The following is a 20,515-nucleotide window of genomic DNA, read 5'->3' on the forward strand; positions in this document are numbered from 1 at the left end:
TGTACAGTTAAGATGTTACAAGTATTTGATATATTAATCTAACAGGAGAATGATAACTGCTAATGTAATCGGCCCCCCAACAGCCCAAAATCAGACTATACAGAAAATGTGATGTTTTTTAGTTTTATAGGCTCCTCAATCAAGCACACAAATAAGTTCACATGCAGTTTTTTCTTGCATTTGAACAATATTTAAATTATAAATAAATTGCTCTATCATTAGCAATTTTATGACAAACTTATTTGCAATTATGGGTTTTTTTTTGTAAATTAATAAACCTTTGTTGCTATAAATTATGTAAAAATTACTTCAGTACTTGAATTTTAGCAGCAATTGATACACAAATTACCAATATTTATCACTTCAATATCCATGAGTACCTTCTTGTCCTAAGTGGATGGCTATGAAGAAAACTATTTAAAAATATAAATGTGGCATATTGAGCTAGTACTCACACATTCTCATAAATAGTTACAGTGGTTTCAGATAACTTGTATATAAACAGAAAATGTAAAGATAAAGGAAAGTACATATTTTGGGTTTTCAACAGACTGTGAGGATTCCACAGTACATAAGTTGGTTCAGAGGGACAAAGCATTGTTTTAGCTACTGCTTACCCAAAAGAAAGAATACAACATACAATAACAATTAATAGCTGAACTAATGTTTAATGTGATGTAAAATATGTTATCAGTTATTTTTGATGGGTTGTCAACTATAGAACATATAATGCTTGCTAGAACGTCTAATATGTGAATTTGCAGATCAAAGATGCTACAAGAACTGCAAAAAACTGTGTTAGCCCTTTAAAAGTTGTTTTACATATATTCTCATAAAAATATACACTAAAATTTTTGTCATAGTACTAGATCTGAATTTGTTGGTACTGCACATTCTACCAACAAAAAACTAGATATTTACTTTATTGATAACTAGAGGCACGTTGCAATTCCAACTATAAGATTGGCAGGAACTTTGGATTCAACCTCTTTCCAAACATCGTTAAAATCTATGACAGCCATAAGAATAAGTTATCATTTTCACACCCTAAGCCTTCCCCCCACTGCACTAGGTCTGTAATCTCATGTGATATTGTTGTGCACCATTACAGTCTGTTAAGGTTATGGAAAAAAAATCATCTTGTGAGTATCTAGAGCAGGGGTTCTCAACCGGTGGGTCGCGACCCCCAGGGGGGTCGAGGGACGGGTCTGGGGGGGGTCGCGAGATAGGTGATAAATAAAAAAAAAAAGTAAAAAAACTCAGGCCATATATACCATATGAGCAGCGAATATCAAATGAAGCGACCATGTATTTAGAAACTGAGTTGAGTCCGCTTGTTAAATACAATAAGTATATTTAATCAATTTACAATTAATTAATACTATTTTAAAATACAACTATAATTAACAAAAAGGAACAAATGGAGCTCTAAATGACTCAACATCGCTGCTAAAAATGATGGTGCCTGCCGCGCCGCTTGTATCGTAACGTAGGCCTTATTGTTGTGAGACAAAATTTGTTTATTCTAAAAAAGGCACACTACACAAAATACATTGCAAAAAATACATTCTTTTAAAAGTCCAGCAGAATGACTTAATGAGAAACTTGAGCTTGCTTTGAATTAACTAACTGTAGAATGTCTGGGTTGATTTTTGTCAAACACAAAATAATATCATTTTCCAGTGCCAAACGATTTCTTGATTTGGTTTTTAAATTCACCATTGTGGAAAATCCTTTTTCACAATTGTAAGAAGTAGAAAAAGGTATCAAAATGTTCAATGCTACTTTGGTTAATTCTGGGTGTTCCTTCTTTATACTTAGCCAAAACTTGTCGGGACAAACATCGTCAAAAGTTAGTTTCAATGACTGATCACTTGATATATCTATCAGTTCATCGTGGAGGCCAGCATTCAATTCAGCTTTTTGAACAGCTTTTTTGGAAAATGGTTTTGTTATCCCCACAGACCCACTTGTATCTTTAACAGGAATATAATCATTCAACTGCTTGGGGGTCGCCAAAATTCTCAACCTAAAAAGGGGGTCGCAGCGTTGAAAAGGTTGAGAACCACTGATCTAGAGGACTCATGTGGCACCCTGATTTTAATATTTGGACAATTCTGAAAGTGATAAAAATTGTCATTAAACAGCCAAAGATTACACTATTCACTGATGGAAGGATTTAAGTGAAAATCTTGACATAGAGATTATAGACTGCCAAACATTACACAATGTCTAACTCTATTAACATGAATATGTTTTGTAAGGCCAATTGAATTTATGTGTGTTAAGTTCCATGCTATTGTGATTTCTGTTTTATATGACTTTATGTTAATTTTGCATTTATAGAAAGAAATTACTAAGAAAAATTATTTACTTTATTTGCTTTTACCTGGGAAAAAATAATAAATAGTAGATTTTAAAAGGTTCTTAAATTATTTTAAGTGTATCGACAAATTAATAATTGAACATATTCAGTACATATTGAGTATGCTCTTAAATCATCCTCTTTATATTATTTAATATGAACAAGAGTAATTTATATTTAACGGGTTTACCCCTTATGCTGTATTTGTTCCATTATAACACCAGAAATAAAATAATGAGGGCAAAATTAAACTAATGACAATGAATAATTTTTTCAGTCAGTCTGGAAAAGATTACAATAATTCCTTAACACTTTCAATCCCAGTAACATCACAGCGGCATCTTGCACATGTAACAACACTAAAATTTTTACCGTGACACCACTGTGATTTCATAGTGTTTTTTAAGTAAAAGGTAACATTTAATCTAGAAAATGATGTTATCTAGTAATTTTATTACTATATTCACCTGTATGTATTATATCAAGAGTTTTAACAAAATATATTTGGTCAGTGTGACACGTGTCCACACCATCCGATAGCGATGACATACTCTACTTTTTATATAAAAACAGTTTTTGCTTAGTAAACGTAATTATACTCTGTAATTATAATGCTAAATGAATACAATAGGCTCAAAACTAAGTTTGGGATTTCAGGTGTTATACCACCGAAATAGGGCTGGGCTCGAACATGTTACAACATCAGCTGAAATATTAAGACCAGTGATCTAGAATGATCAACCCAATGACTACAACCTTGCCTGCCAGTGCTTATTAGTTACAGCTAACTGCTTTCATTACTTATGCTTAAGTTCAAAATCCTCAACTTCAAATATGACGATCATTCACGTAACAAAATTATCACTAATTAATAAGCATCTTTAACTCAGAACACTCAAATACAACAAATTTAATTTGGATCTTTCTTAATGAATGATTTTGTAGATGATGTTTAGTTGTTGATATATGTTCAAGTATATACATGAATGAAACAATCTTCTTGTTTAAAATGCATTATTGGTGATTATTTATTTACAAGGATGTCTAACAATTGCCATCGCTATGAGTTAAAAAAAACTACGTTTTGAGAACTGCAATATATATTCTTCTTCAACTGTCAAAGCTTATAATTTTTTAATTTGTCAAGTTTGACTTAAACCAATTCATTACCATTTTTGTTGATTTGCTTACCACCTTTTGCATACTCTCAACCTTATTTCTTAACAATGTTAACACTTTGCCTACAAAATAAATGGAAAAAGTGGAAGACTTTAGGATTGACAGTTTATGTTACTACTTTAACTTTTAATAGTGAGAATGTTACATGTCAACTTCAATAAATGTGTGATAACCAATGTTAACACTTTACCTACTAAATATCATTCATAATGGACAATTTTAGGAGTCACAATTTATGCCACTAGTTTAACTTTAAATAGTGAGAATGTAATATGTCAACATCAATAAACGTGTAACACACATTGTTAACACTTTGCCTACTAAATGTAATAGTGGACAATTTTAGGAGTCACAATTTATGCCACTAGTTTAACTTTAAATAGTGAGAATGTAATATGTCAATATCAATAAACGTGTAACACACATTGTAAACACTTTGCCTACTGAATATCATAGTGTACGATTTTAGGAGTCACAGTTTGAGGTACTAGTTTAACTTTAAATAGCGAGAATGTTATATGACAACATCAATAAATGTGTAATAAATATTATTAACACCTTGCCTACTGAATGTCATAGTGGTTTATGATATATTTGAGTCACAGTATACAATAGTAGTAAACATTAAGTAAGTATGGTAATAAATTCTGAGCTGTAAGTTCCTACAGTTATCAGAAGTTTAAGAGAGGCCTTTGTAGGCCTAACCTCACCTGGAAAATAAAAAAGATTGTTCATTCATTCATTAGATCAACTTCAGAAGAAACTTGTTAGTAAAAAAATTATTACAATAATGAAAAAAATAAGAGGTAATTAATTGCTTTGTCAGTTTATTTACTATACAGTAAATATAAATTAGTTTTAAATTAATACTGCAATTTATACAGTTTCACAATGGACTTGAGAGAAATGATCCAAGTGATTTTCAATTGATTATATTTTACAATAATAAGGAAATATTTGGAAAAATAATAGATCACTGTTGTTGGGCAGCCAGATTTCATTTGTATAAATAAATCTGCTAGGATCAACTGAAGTGGATAAACCTATCTGAGTGAGTTTTAATATAAACATACTTTTGTATGAGGAATTAGATTTAAGTATCATTTCATTTATGGTTACAATATTATAAGAGAGTTTAGTATTTAGTAGCATTTAAGATTGTGAATATTGTATAACTGATAAAAAAATAATGTTAAACATTTTGAATGATATTAAGGATATACAACATTGAAAATAAAATAAAAATACAACATTACAAGATTTTTCTTTCTTTTTATGTTTAACTTTTAATGACATTTTAAATTTGTATTATATTTTTTAGAATCAAGTTGGTGTCCTATAAGGTGTCCATAGTGTTTAGAGTACATTGTTCTGAAATTATTCTATGACATGCTACTTACAGTACTAAAAATAGAATTTCTCCCATAACAATTAGTGTTTGACAATTATATAACAATAAACAGAACAATAATAAACAAGAACATAATAGTAATAAGGTATGAATATGCCAAATCATGTGCTGCGTAACAGACTTCATGGAGGTTGCATGCAAAATTTCAAGTCAATAGCTCATTTCATTTTTGAGATATCCTTCAGATAGACAGACAGACAATCATACAGAAAAGAGATGTTTACCTCCCCTGGTAAACAAAAAAGAAAATGTAACAGCCTACTGAGTGATAGGATTCAATGATACTCAGCTAATTCCCATGAATTGATTAGCACCATCATAGAACTCATTTTTGCCTATGTAGAAATTAAGTTTCATGAAAAATTAAAAATCCACAGATAAAAACTTTCAAGATACCTTGTGGATAATTAGGCTACATGTAATAATCAGAATCTCTTTATTTCATAAACATCAAGTTAAGAAAGTGCGTCATATTAATTTAAAACAATATTTAGACAAAAATGTACAATGTTAAATATTTACAGAGTTTCATAACTTCTGTACAAAGATTCATCAATTGAGTAAAAAAGATTTGTCAATGAACAAGTCTTTAAGCTTCTTCTTTAGAGTTGTTAGTAGACTATTCTTGGGTTGTTGGTAAAGCATTGAAAACCTTTGCTCCGGCATAGGACGGCTTTCTCTGGAAGTGCTAGGCGATGTGTAGGTAGAGTAAACTTTTGGGAATGTCTTGTATCATGTTGATGGATGTGGATAAATCTCTGTAGATTCTCTTGTACAGCATAGATAATTACTTCAATTATATAGATGGATGATATTGCGAGTATTCCCCATTCCCTGAATGCATCCTTGCATGAATCTCTTGGCTTCAGTCCAGCTAGTATCCTTACAGCACGCTTTTGTAGGACTAAAACTCTCTGGAGATTCTCTGCCTCCCCAAACCAAAATTCCATATCTTACACAACTTTCAAAAAGTGCATAGTGTGCGACTTTAACTGCCTCTACAGTGGAAACTGTTCTAGTTCTTCAAATTACATACAAAGCTGAGCCCAGTTTGCTAAATAAAAATTACACATGGGTGATCCTCGACAAGCACTTATCTATAATTACACCCAGATGTTTTGTATATAGACTTGCTGTAAGTTTGGCAGTGGTGATAACTCGTCTTTCTTTCTTCCCAGTATACATTGTTTGGTCTTGGTTTAGTTGAATACCAAGTCATTTTTATGACAGTATTCTTGTGCTGAGTTAACACATATAAAACTTTTGATTTCTAGTTGCTCTGTGGTGCTGTCACAAGTCAGCAAAACTGTGTCATCAGCAAACATTGCAGCGTAACTACAAGGTCCAATCAAAAAGTATCCTACCTTTTGGTGCAACGTAAAACTGAAGTTACCTGAAAAAAGCTGGCGTTAATTTTCTTCAAAATAAGCACCCTGAGAAGCAACACAACGATTCCAGCAACGTTTCCACTTCTGGAAGCAGTCTTGAAAATTACTTTTCGGCATCGCCATGAGATCAGCCGTCGTATTTTTCATAATTGCTTCTCGACTTTCAAATCTGGTGCCTTTCAATGGTTTTTTGAGGTGGGGGAAGAGCCAAAAATCGCATGGAGCCATATCTGGAGAGTACGGAGGCTGAGGAACTTGCGGAGTGCCGTGTTTCGCCAAAAAAGTTTGAATGAGCTGGGAAGAATGAGCTGGCGCATTGTCGTGGTGTAGCCACCAATTTTGAGACGCCCACAAGTCAGGTCTTTTGCGGCGAATCGCATCTCGGAGACGACATTGGACACTTAAATAGTACTGTGCATTCACAGTTTGACCCTCAGGGGCATATTCATGGTGCACAACTCCACGGTGGTCGAAAAAAAACAGTAAGCATCACTTTGACATTGCTTCGAACTTGCCTTGCTTTTTTTGGCCGAGGATCCTGGGGAGACTGCCATTGTGATGACTGAAATTTGGTCTCAGGGTCATATCCATAGACCCAACTTTCGTCTCCAGTTATTATCGATGTCAAAAAGTCCGCATCATCCTCACAACATTGCAGCATGTCCTCGGCAACATCCAATCGCCGTTGCTTCTGCTCGTCTGTCAGCAATTTTGGCACAAATTTTGCGGCTACCCGGCGCAATCCCAAGTCATCCGTTAAAATTGCTTCAGCTGATCCGAAACTGACATCTAACTCAGTACTTACTTCCTCCACAGTCATTCAACGATTTTCACAGATCAAAACTTTTGCTTTCTCGATGAATTCCGGAGTTCGACTTGTTTTTGGTCGGCCCGAACGCGCGTCACTTTCTGCCGAGGTTCGACCACTTTTGAAACGGTTATACCACTCTTTAATCTGCGTAACACTCATTGCCTCATTTTCGAATGCTAGCTGAATTTTCCGAATGGTCTCACTTTGTTTTTCTCCGAGTTTCTCGCAAAATTTAATGCAATAACGTTGTTCCACTTTTTCCGTCATCTTCACAGTTAGAGAAAACCGATACGCGCACTTGACTTATCAGTACATACTGACCCGTCTCCGGCGAACCAGTCGGGGGATCAAGATAAGACTTTGTACCTTTCCTTATCATAGTAGGAACTATTGTCGCAACAAATCTTATCTCATTATTGGCAGCAGAAGCCGCGATACACGACGAGGTCGGATACTTTTTGATTGGACCTCGTATAGTCTTAAACATATTTTGGAAAGTCAAGGGCGAAGAGCACAAACAGGACTCGTCCTAGGATAGACCCTTGGGGGACACCTCTCTCCATAGGTGTTCTTCAGATTACTAATACCACGTCATAAGTGTCATGTGGTTGTACTCAGTTTCTTCACAAATTTATTTATTCTGCTACGATTTTCTCAATGCCATAATGGTTACCAATAAGACCAATATAAAAATGTTGGCTAAAGCTCACCCACATCCCATGGAATGACATGCACCATCATCAAACTACAGTAAATGTTGCCTATATAAAAACTGTAGCCTATTTTAAATCTACAGGTCAATTCGTTCTCGAGATATCATGCAGACATACTGATGTTTGTCGGTGGATAAATACAATTTTTCCAGCCCTTAGAGTAATAGGCTTTGCTAAAGCTCAGTTTATAAATCAAGTTTTGAACAACTCAAGCCTGCAGTGAAAAGGTTGTAAAAGATAACAAGTACTATTATAGCTAATGAGGCTATAACTCATCATATAACTCTCAGAAATGTGTCAGGATAAAATATTATGAAACCCTGGAAGTTGCTGTAACATGGTTGTTGGCACTGTATATGCTGATGTAGTGTACTAAAGGTAGTGAGGTGTGTCATATAACACATTTAATGCCACTCTCATAAATAATAGATTGTTGCCACATTCAGGCATGCAAAGAAAAGGTCCTTGGTACAGTAAGGATAAGGAGAGCTTTATTTTACCGCACAAAATTAGGGCCACTACTATCTTGTGAAATAACTTAACAAAGCAATGACAACATTTCACTATCATTCTATTACAGCAAAAGTAAACATTTAACAGTCTTTTAACGAGAAGTGGCTTTATCTTTAATGGCCAACACGTGAGTAAACTATACCTGAGAGAATACAATAGTTTTATGAGGCTTTTAAATGGTTGATTTGAACACTTGAAATATTCAGACTTATCTCCAAAGAGATAACGTCCTTAAATTAACTGATAAAAAAATCAATGCAATAGATAACGTAACTGAGTGAAGTGAGACAACATTTAACGTGAATGATTCAGCTGTTCTATCTACCCAGAAATTACAGTTAAGCATAGTCATTACAGCAAATTACACATTTGAGTGACCTTGCTGTTTTGTGTGAGTGGAGCATTCCCACCAACAGTCAGATGTGTTTGTCAAACATTGTACAATGACAACTAAATAAGTATCCTTGTCCTCAATCTTTACCCGTTACAATGTTAAAATATACAGTTGTTTCTATTTTTTATTCATTAAATGAAGTTTTGACAAATGTATTATCAATTTACTATAGTTATATAACTATTTTAATTTTTATAATTCAAAATAATTATATGGCAATGAAAGTGCTAATCAAATATTTGATACAACAATATTATTTGTCTATGAAAAAGAAAGAGAAACAATTATTTTAAGTGCAAATAACACATTAAGGTGTTCCACGATGTTTAATTTTTACCTACAAATTGGAAATCCATTAAGGCAAGAAAATGTTTTCATTTTATTTCTTACATCATGTTTATAACCTCGGATTCATCAAAAACTTGACGTAACAATTCAAAATAATGAGGAAACCCAATTAGAATATTCTTACAAAGGAATAACTAGAGGTATTAACTTAACTAGAGGTATTTAACTATTTAAGAGTTGGGTGTAGTGAAACTATTTGAGTTTTATTCCATAAGAACAATGTTAAACCTCAAGCACTCTTACACTCATTTATGATTCTAGAATTATGGGAGATGTCTCATTAAAAATATATGATTAATACAAATCTAAACGCTTTTTAAATATTTAAATAATGGAGTGCAAATAATGAATAAAAACTATTGAGAAAACCAAAAAGTGATTGGGCGTGTATTAATTATATCTTTAAATTAAAATAACTCCTATAATTGTATGACTAAGTAATTCATAAGGCATGTTATAGTACATAGTAATGTATTATTAAATACTACAAGAAAACAGTGCAAACTGCCCACTACAAATTAAATGTGATTTCCAGCCCAAAACATAATAACAGAATTCACACAAATTAAACAAAAACTGAGAAATATTTTATTGGAAATTAGCTATTACAATGCTGAAGAACGAAAAGAGTTATGAAAAATAAATTATTTATATTAATAAAAATGTGTTTACACATGCAGTACAATGTTTTATAAATATTATTGTATTATTTTGTATTTTACGTTGTTCAGAACTAATGTTTTGGTAATTAAAACATAAGTTTTCAACAATGATGATTTCAAGAAAGGGAACTTAACTATCAATAATATAGATACCAATTTTTATAGCATATGTGAACAAGTTGAGCCATTCTATTTAGTGTTTACAGACTATGATAAATTGGGGTTAATAAGTTCAATAGCTTCAAATGTTTCAGTCGGAAAACTGTATCACCTTAAACAATTTTTTACATCCACATTGTAAGGAATAAATTTTTATTGTTGCAATTGAATATCACTATTTTTAACACTCATGCTTAACATTTCTGTTCAATTTATATAAGTAGTACTTTAACTTTACTAATTATTCACTTAGTTTACTTTTTATATTAAATGTAAAAAAGAAAAAACGTTACTATTTAATATACTGAAAACCAAAACTGAACTTATTGTTTAGTACAACACATCAAACCTGTGGAAGGGTCCCCTACTAAATGTCTGAAAAATAATGAAATCTTCTGACAAGAGTATCATTTTAAACACAATTTGAGCATTAAATCAAACTGTACATTTCAGGAATGTTTAGTTTTATGAACTCAAAGAGAAAAAAATTACTGTAGTATTAATACAATGGTAATAAATTGACTTTAGTTATTTTCACCTAACTCTAACACCAATGGGAACACAAATTGGCTGCACTTGGACATAAAATCATATCCACGAAAATAAAAAAAATTGTAAAAATGAAGTTATGAATCAATTTAAATATGGCCTTATTCATTGTCTGCTTCGTTGATGTACCTTGTGTGTATTAAGATTGCGAGCTTGCACCTAAAACCAGATTAAAAGGTAATGCTAGAGATGGCCTCCACTCATAAGATAACGGAAAGTAATAATGTGTTCACCTCACAACAGCAAATGTCCAAAAAGATCCTGTAAGTGTACAAAAAGCTTTATTCCTATAATCATGAAATTATAATATTTGAAAGAAAAAAATGCTTATTGTAAAAACTTGAACTCTACCAATCATTCAAATTTCAACCACGGTTCCCACAAATCTACAAATTTTAACCACAAATCACAATTTGACTGAGTTACAGAATCTGCAAATGCTAAGATACATAAATTTTCATAAAATTAAATCTTGTTTTGATCAGGAATCAGCAGTATTATCATGGGATGATTAACTTAAATGTTTACAGCAACTGAGAAGATGCATGATAGATTTACTTTTTAATGTAATACCTTAAGATTAAGTAAATATCCTTTTAATAATTTAAATTAGTATAGCTAAGAATGTGGTATATAATATAAATGATTAAGCTTAGATTTTAAATATTATCTAAAAAGAGTGCTGAAGTTTGCTACAAGTACAGTATACAGGGTGAAGTAGACCACCTGTCTGCGATGTATAGTGGCTGAACCAAGAACCTTCTTCATTTTAAATAATTATTAATAATTTAAATAATCATCGAAAATAATGTTTAAAACCTAAAAATACACCAAAATGGCACTTTGGGGGAGAGGGGGATTAGGGTCATTTTATAAAGATTTTCAAATGTAAAGGTAGGATGAGTCGTACCTCAGTTTAAGGTCTCTAATCACTGACGATCATTTTGAAATATTGTTTTAATTATTTAGCTTTTTACAGGGTGGTCCAAAATGTCAAAATTGTGGTTTTAATTATTTTTACTGTTACATCATTAAAAATTTTAATACTTCTAAATTTTTATCCAAGGCTATCACAATTCAAAATTTGGCTTTATCTTGGATGGTTGAAAAATAGCACAAAAAATTCTATTTTTCATGATTTGTTGTTGCATTAATGGTTTTGAACTACCTGTATTTGCTGTAGGTAGTTTTTAATGAACTGGTTTGTAATTTCTTCATCTTTTTGAAAACATCTGTTAGATGCTGTAATTTAAGTAATTATTATTTCTACAATTATCTAGGTTTTAACTATGTCGGTCCAACAATTATATTATTCAATTAACCTTATTTACAAATGTTCAAATTATAATCTGTTGTTTTCTAAACACAGTTTTATACTGAGCCTAAAATGTTCTACAGTCCTCTTCTCTGTTTATTGGTTAAACAGCAGCCCTGATTTATTGCATCATATTCTCTTGAGTTGTGGGCCTTAATGCATAAACCAAGTCTTTTAACCTTCCCCACAAGCAGCAGTCCATTCACGTTAAATCCGGGAATCTGGGTGGGTAGTTGACTAGTCCACCTCTCCCAATCCATTTTTTAAGATATTCCATCCCTGCTTCAAAGTAGTGGGCTGGCACCCCATCGTACATAAACCACATTTCTTGGATAGTTTGTTCATGAATCTTCAGTAATAAATTAGGTAAGTAATAGATGAAGGCTATGTTGTATATATTTCCATCCAAGTGTCCTTAGGAAAAAAAATAACGGGCCCACAATTTGATTAAGAATAATATCGCACCAAGTATTGAGTGTCCAGTATCTTCAATTATCCACCTCTTGTATCCAGTAGGAGTTCTCAAAAGGCCAAAACCTCATGTTGTGACAATTCACTTCTCTATTGCTCCAGAAGGTTGCTTCGTCATACTATAAACCCTTGCGAAAACATATTCGTCTTCTTGCATTTTATCACATACCCACAAACAAAAGCTCATTCTTAGAAGGTCCATACAGTTCCTGATGTGGTGAAATCTGGTAAGGATGCATTTAATTTAAGGATGAGGAGTACTGATCATTGGCTAATTCCTAACCACTCTTCTAGATGAGTTACGTGGATTGAGCTGAACCGCACCCAAAACATCTGGTACTTTATCATCCCTTACAGGCATAGTGAGCTGTTTCCCTTTGTTGTAATCTTGTTGTACATTTTCAGTTTGACAGACACGATTGCCAAATCTTTGGAAAACTTTTTGTTAATGATGTTCATGGTTCCCGGCGTACAGAACATCAGCAGCTGTGCAGTTTTGTAAACATTCACCTAACACCATCAACATCAAGAAACCTTCCTCATTAGAGAATGACATATTTGACAGACAATAATACATGTTTCATGGAGACAAAGAAGGTAGAGGTAGGTTTCTCGATTCAGCCCCTATATGTTGCGGACGGGTGGTCTGCCTCACCCTGTATACATGAGGCTCTCCCATAATGAGTGACCAATATTTCATTATGTATAAGTAACCATATGAAACACTTTACAATAATGAAACCAATTGATGAAATGAATATTTTTGGTGGTTATTATTCCTTCTTAGACATTGTGAGAATTAGTTTAAAATATAAAATAGCCATAAAAATCCAAAGCTATTCAATATTTTAAAATCTATATAAAAAATTCCTACTGCTTTATAATCCACCTATTATAAAAAGGAGCTGCAATACTTTGACTAATTAATAGTTATGTCTAATTCTGCTTTCAATTCTATTAGTATTGATCATCAGTACACTTACGATTTTGGAAATATTCAGCCATGACCAAGGAATGTGTTTTGCTCTGCTTCGGTTGATCCAGCCAAACTCTAGAGGAAGGAAGATAAGTAAAAATACACCTGGGAACCATAAAAGGATTGTCTTCTCAAAACATGGAGTTAAATCAGGATCTTCAGTATGCCATGTGATATTGGAGTCCTGAAAACAGAAGAGACTTGTGAGTGTTTTATATTATATCATGAGAAAGTTTTTGACTCGTCTGGATGAGATCAGGTTAAATTAGTTAGCTTAGATAATATAATAACACTTGTCCCTAAAAGCATAAAATGGCCCTGAATCATTGATTTTGTTACCAAACAATGGCAAAAACTGCTACGTAACGTATTATCTTAAGTGTCCAGTATTTACTGAAAACATTCAGATTAAAAATTCAATGATCTCAAATTAATATTTTAAGACAGCATCCAAATATACAGTCAAAGTTTGTGTTTATAATATTTTTCAGTTCGTGTTTGGATTACCAATCAAACAGCGAACAAAAACATTATGTTATGGATATCCACTACATGATACCATTTAGTTAGGGATATTCATGACTTAATTAGTTTAAAAAAAGAATACTTGTTCGTCTAAATTTAAATCTGAACTGATGCAACCTGAATTTGTTTAGGCAAGCTGACATAACTGGGCATTAAATCTGGACAACACACTCTCAGTAAGAATAGTTACTGTATCTACTGTTTAATTGTTGAGAATAGTGATCTTTTACTCCACTTTCAATTTGCAATTTGGTATGAAATTTCAATACATGAAAATCAAACAAAGCCTTTTACTGGCTGAGCTTTAATGAGGCCTATCACTCAAGGAGCTGGAAAAATTTCATTTCCGTTTGTTTGCCTATCTGTTTGCGTGATATCTCAAAAACAAATTGACTTACAGGCTTAAAATTTTGCATGAAGCTTCATTTCTGTATTAGCAACACTGAGTTCAATGCCCCCATGGGATTTGGCTGAGCATTAGCGAATACTTATAAATAGGTCTTATGGGTAACATGATGGCAACAAGAAAATAACAAGAAAATAAATAAATTTGGAAACAAACTTTGTATAATCATAAGAGATTTTAACAAGTGATACTTTTTATTCATAGAGTAAAAAGAAAATATTACAGATTGGAGTCAATGTTATAAGTCAGTTCTATGATAATATTTGACTTCAGCACATTCTTGCAATGCAGTACACTCAATAGCTCGCAACTTTTATTAATTTAACATTAATATAAAACCTAAAATCATGAACAAAAATATGAATTTATCATGGAGTAACATCTCGTGAAAGATTTCATCTGTATACTTTAAAGATTTGTACATATATAGTTCATAGACAAGAGTGAGATCTATGATGGCGCATATCTAACCATGTATTTTGGCTGAGTGTCATTTAAACCTGCTATTCAGTAGGCTCACTTCTCAAAGATGTATGTATACCCATGAAACAATAAAAAATTAAAACAGTTTAATTCGTATAAATATTATGTGTTTGATATTTGTTTGAATGTAATTAATTAACTTTACTGCTTTTGATGTAATTATTTTTGTTTTTGGCAAACCCAGCTGTAATTAATACATATTTAACAGCTTACTGACTATTTGAAAATTGATCATTTTTGTTTGATTAAGTCATTTTAGTTATTAAGCTATAAGTTATAAGGATAATTTTAATTCTATTTCAGTTTGATTATTTAGGTGAACCCGATATGGAACTGCAGTCCATTGTACATTTTAAAAACTAGCCTAGATAGGGTATAATGTATAATATTTTACTACTTCAGACTTTTATTATTGTTATATCATTAGCCTATGTGTCCTGCAGTATAATAAGTGGCCATTAACTTACAACAATCGAATCATTGATAATTATGATTTTTTTTTAACTACCAAAACCAAAATTTTGAAACAAATTATATGTAATACGTATTTCAAATTACAGTATAGTTCAGTTGTTTTTATATCTAAAAGAGTAATAATTATGACAGGTAAATAATTATCTAGGCTATGTGTATTTATTAAATGTAAAAAGGAGTGTAACAATTGTTCTTTTCTTAATATTTTAAAGTATAGGCTAAATATGTCAGAAAACAAATCTAAAGCTATATGGCAGATAATAAATTCCCAAAGAAGTGATGATAATCAGAAGAAACCGGAACTGAAACTAGAAATTAATGGTAAAGAAACAAGCAACCCAACCATAATTGCAGAACATTTCAATAAATTCTTTATCAACATAGCAGACAATACACTTGACATTAATAGACAGCATGGCAATAATAAAAATACATTTCAACCACCTCCTGTAAACTGCCACCTCACACACCTGCTGGACACAAATACAGAAGAAATTCAAAGCATAATCAAGAGCTTCAAACCCAAAACATCAGCAGGAGTAGATGGCGTATCATCCAAGCTATTAAATCAATGCAGTAATATACTTACACCACCTCTGGCTTTTATAACCAATATGTCCTTAACATCAGGGGTATTCCCATCAGCCTTAAAATTAGCCAAGGTGTACCCTAAGTTAAAAAATCGAAGTCCAACGCAAGCAAGTAACTTCAGGCCTATCTCGCTACTTTCAACTTTTTCAAAAGTGATTGAACGGGTTGTGCTAAAAAGACTGATGGAGTACTGTGAACAACATAAGCTACTAACAGCAAGTCAACATGGTTTCTTAAAAGAGCGATCTACTATTCCTGCAATCATTGAGCTAGCAGAGTTTATAATTGACCATCTAGAGACAGGAAAGCTAGTTACAGGCATTATGCTCGACTTCAGTAAGGCGTTTGATTGCCTTGGCCACTCTCTCATTTTAAACAAACTTGAAAATCTGGGCATTAGAGGTACTGCCCTTAACTGGCTCAAGAGCTACCTGGAACAACGCAGCCAACTGGTCGAAGTTAGACACACGGAAAGAGGACAGATCCATACTGTAAGATCAAAACCATTCCCTATAAATAGAGGTGTACCACAAGGATCTGTCCTTGGCCCTGTATTGTTTATCCTTTTTACAAACGACATGCCTCAATATTTGGACAGTCTCTGTCATACGCTCATGTATGCAGATGATACAACCCTTTTCTCTTCAGAAAACTCTACTGAACAGCTAGCGGTACGCTCATACACCTCATTGAACATGGCATACCAGTACTGCCACTACAACGAATTGGTAGTTAATATGTCTAAGACTAACCAGCTAGCATTTGGTAGAAAGCGAAACCAGGTACCAGCCCTACCAGATGTTGATGTAAAGCCACACACCAAATTTCTGGGAGTGATTATCAATGAAAAAATGTCATGGACACAACATATTGACAAGCTATGTAAGAAATTAAATACCAGTCTTTATATCTTGAAGTGAATAAAAACAATCTGTAACACCCCAACAGCAAAGACTACTTACTTTGCAATATTTGCAACTCATATTCGATACGGGATAGCCGCCTGGGGAGGAACAACTCAAGACAACCTACAATGACTACTGCGACTTCAGAAAAAAGCTATAAGGATTCTTAACTGCCTGGGCCCCAGAGACACCTGTAAAGAAGCCTTTGAGAACCAAAAATCATGACAGTGATTGCCCTCTATATTCGGGAGGTTATACTGTATGTTGATGGGAAGAACCTACCTCGAGCTGCTGACCACCACGACTACTACACCCGACATCCTGCAAACTACCCACTACCAGCCCACCATCTTACACTGTATGAAAGAAAACCGTCATATGCTGGCAAGAAGCTGTGGGTATACAACATATTACCACAAGAACTAAAGGCTCTTAAAGGAATGAAGCTGAAGGCATCGCTGAATGACTAGCTGACATCACATCAAGACCCTTCTACACCCTAGATGAATATGTACACTGGAAAGACATTCAAGAGTGACATTATTTGTGTATACAATTTGAATTGTATCCACTGTAAACTGACGCTATACATTTCTCTAAGAAATTTTGTAATAAAGAGTTTCTGATTATTTCTGATTTCTGATATGTCCGACAGCTTGTGACACAAATAACGCATGCGCATCACCATTTTAGTTGTGGCCATTACTTAAATACCAGACATTATGATTTTACTTTGTTTTAATTATTTTGGACAGTATTGTTGTTCAACAAATTAAAAAGAGGTGGCAATAATTTATTGTAAATAAAATAACATAATAGAATGTTTTTGTATTCTATAGTTAGACGGTATTAGGTATCTAATTGATTTGGTTCTCTGATTTGATTGTGGTGGTGGCCGCCTACTATATTGCAGCCAAAATGTGTTTTAAAACATAGGCTGTTTGTCTCAAGAAATAAGTTCATTCGAAATGTTTATATGCCTTATAATTAACTACTGATCCTCATAACATATATTGTATATACTATCGATTCGTTCATCACCGCGGCTTCGGGAAAAAAAGCCTAAGGAATACTCTTAAGCTTTGCCTCTTTATATTGTAGTTGCCTTCAAAGTTCGTAGTTTGGATATTTTAATAAGATGTGACTGCCATGTTGTCGATGCCGTCTGAGTTTATGATGTGCAGGCGCTTTTATTAGTAAGTTTTATATTAATTTGCAGTAGTGTTGTGTTTAGTGTGTGGTGAATTGTTAAATGGGCATTGCAGTAGTGAAAATAAATATATTTTAGAATAAATAAATTTCTCGAAAATTTTTCGCAAAATTTTTGAGTAATGACAAAATGAAACTTTTTTCGACTCTTAAAAAAAAAAAGTTATGGAATTATATTTTACTACTGCTGTATAGTTTACTTCAGTTTAGTAATAAAATATGTCGTTTAACATGTATAGAAGCTTAAAACTCTATGCTAGTAAAACTTTTATTAAAGAAACTCTTACATATACACCCTATATTCACAATTTATGCGCATCGCTGCTTTTTGTTATATAGTGTTATTATAGTTTCATAAATTTGTATAATGCAGTTTCTGAAATTAGAATAAATTTGACACACAAGTACTCTCACTTTTATAGTTTTCTTACTATATGTTTGCTAGGTATGGTCCCCCCCAAATAAAAAAAAAAAAAAATGTAAATTTTGAATTTCATGGAAAAAAAATTTCTAGTAAACCATTTTTTTAAGGCCAAATCCTTAAATACTAATATTATTATATGTTTAATTCTGAACACAAAAATATATACTTCTATATATATATTACAATTTATATTTTTAATAAATTTTTTAAAAAACCCTTGCACGAGGCTCGAAAACATGCCGCCACTACAGGAAAAAATGACTGCCAGTTGGAGGGTTAAAACATAGGCTGTTTGTCTCAAGTAAGTTCATTCGAAATGTTTATATGCTTATAATTAACACGAATCCTCTCATATATGTATATATATATATATATATATATATATATATATATATATATTTACAAGTTTACAGAAAGAAGTATGTTTTCCATATGTTTTAAAGCATGTGTGCAAAACCAAATAGCTGACCATTTTTTGATCTTTTAACGAGCTTTGATATGGAAATAATACTGGAAATTGTAAGTTTTCTTAAATCTATAAATAAGGTAATATAAAAAAAAAAACTGGTCATACATACAAGAATGTTTATTGAGGTTCCATGCTCAAAGTAAGCAGAACCTGCTGAAATTCAGCAAACAAGAAGAAAGAAAGAAAGAACCATTTATTGGAACTCACACTTCAAAAATAGGGTAGACTTTAATTAGCAGCCTACACTCGTTATTTGGTTGTTTTTATTAAATGAAGGGTACTTTGACATTACCTGGAGGCCACTATTTCTGAACGAGTTTTACTTATTGGGAACCAAAATAAATTACAGTATTAAAAAGAACAGACTTTATTTAACCTATTTGAACATTTTCAAGTCATTACGACGAACGGTTATAGTATTCTGCGTCTCTAAAGGAAGTGGTGTTGACGAGAATTGAGTTGAATGCAACGCCACCAGTCACCACTACTCCCTATTGCCACATGTATTCTGCCAATAAAAAAACCTTCCTCTTCAGGTCGAGGGTAATCCCAGAAGCGGTAATTATTCATGATGAATTTATAAATTAATCAAGTGCCATACAATCAATGAAAACAAAAACTAAAAGAACAATAATTAATTATTTGAAAGTTACAGATGATTCATGTGTATAGATCTAATTGAAGGGTCGCTTGACTAGGCCTATTTGGCGATAGGAAGTATGACTCATCGGGCATATTTAGATTCATTAAGAAATAAGGAAAGTACTAGTAACATATAATGAAATTTATTTTGGTCCCGATAAGCAAAACTCATTCAAAAATAGTGACCTTTGGATAATACCGAAGTACCAAATGAATTACATGAATCTTATTGCATTGTATAATATCGAAGTTGGATATTATATTGAATCTTTTGATAATAACAATCCACTAACGAGTGGAGACCACTTATTAAAGTATCCCCTGAGAATAAAAAACGTTACCAAGCCTGATGACTAAATATTTTCCTAATTAATGCTATAAGTATTTGAAACAACTAAATTATAATATAGGGTAGAGTACGATAAGCGGACTCGGTTTTTTATATCGAAGAATGTAGTCTTCGATACCTAATATTCGCATCTCAAATCCTAGACTATCAATCAATATATAAGTATCTATAGTCCTCAATAACAATCATATGTTTTAAATTAAAATATGAATCTATTTACAGTTACCTATCAAACAAATTACTAACTTATAACCAAAATTTGGAAAACTGAAGACGACCATATTTGCTCCTCTCACAGTTACAGTGGTTTCTTTCCCACAAATTTCACATAATGGGTTTTTCTGCACAAGTCCAACATGTTGGGGTCATGAAAAACATGTCTTATCATCTTCCAAAGCAATGTTGTGTAGTTTTCTAAAATTGACTGTCACTTTTAATAATCAAATGTTACTTATATAAAATTGAAATATTACATTAAGAGTATTATTTGAAAGTGTTTACAGCTATAGATATAGATTATTTAATTAATCGTTAAAAATAATTAATCAGTATCGATTGATTATATCGATGGTTATGATTAAGTAATATCGTTTGCCAATTTCGATATAAAAAACAGGGTCCCCTTATCATACACACCCTACCCCTTGTTAGGCCTATTTAAGTTATTTTTAAAGCATTATAATCAATATTATTTTAAAACTAAAGGTTTTTTGTAATTAAAATATTACTATAATTTGGCTTGTTTCCTGACAAAATTGATAAAAATTAATTAAAATGTTAGGCC

General features: G+C 32.4%; 1 protein-coding gene across 1 annotated transcript in view; it reads right to left on the reverse strand.

Annotated features, from left to right (window-relative positions):
* The window catches only part of LOC124358208 (multidrug resistance-associated protein 1-like), a 105,802-nt gene that overhangs the window by 84,926 nt on the left and 361 nt on the right, over positions 1 to 20,515 (reverse strand). Inside the window, exon 2 of the mRNA XM_046810500.1 lies at positions 13,262 to 13,438. Within this exon, the coding sequence (XP_046666456.1) occupies positions 13,262 to 13,438 (177 nt within the window). The remainder of the gene's footprint in view (positions 1 to 13,261; positions 13,439 to 20,515) is intronic.

Source organism: Homalodisca vitripennis, chromosome 3, assembly GCF_021130785.1.
Source record: "Homalodisca vitripennis isolate AUS2020 chromosome 3, UT_GWSS_2.1, whole genome shotgun sequence".
NCBI lineage: Eukaryota > Metazoa > Arthropoda > Insecta > Hemiptera > Cicadellidae > Homalodisca > Homalodisca vitripennis.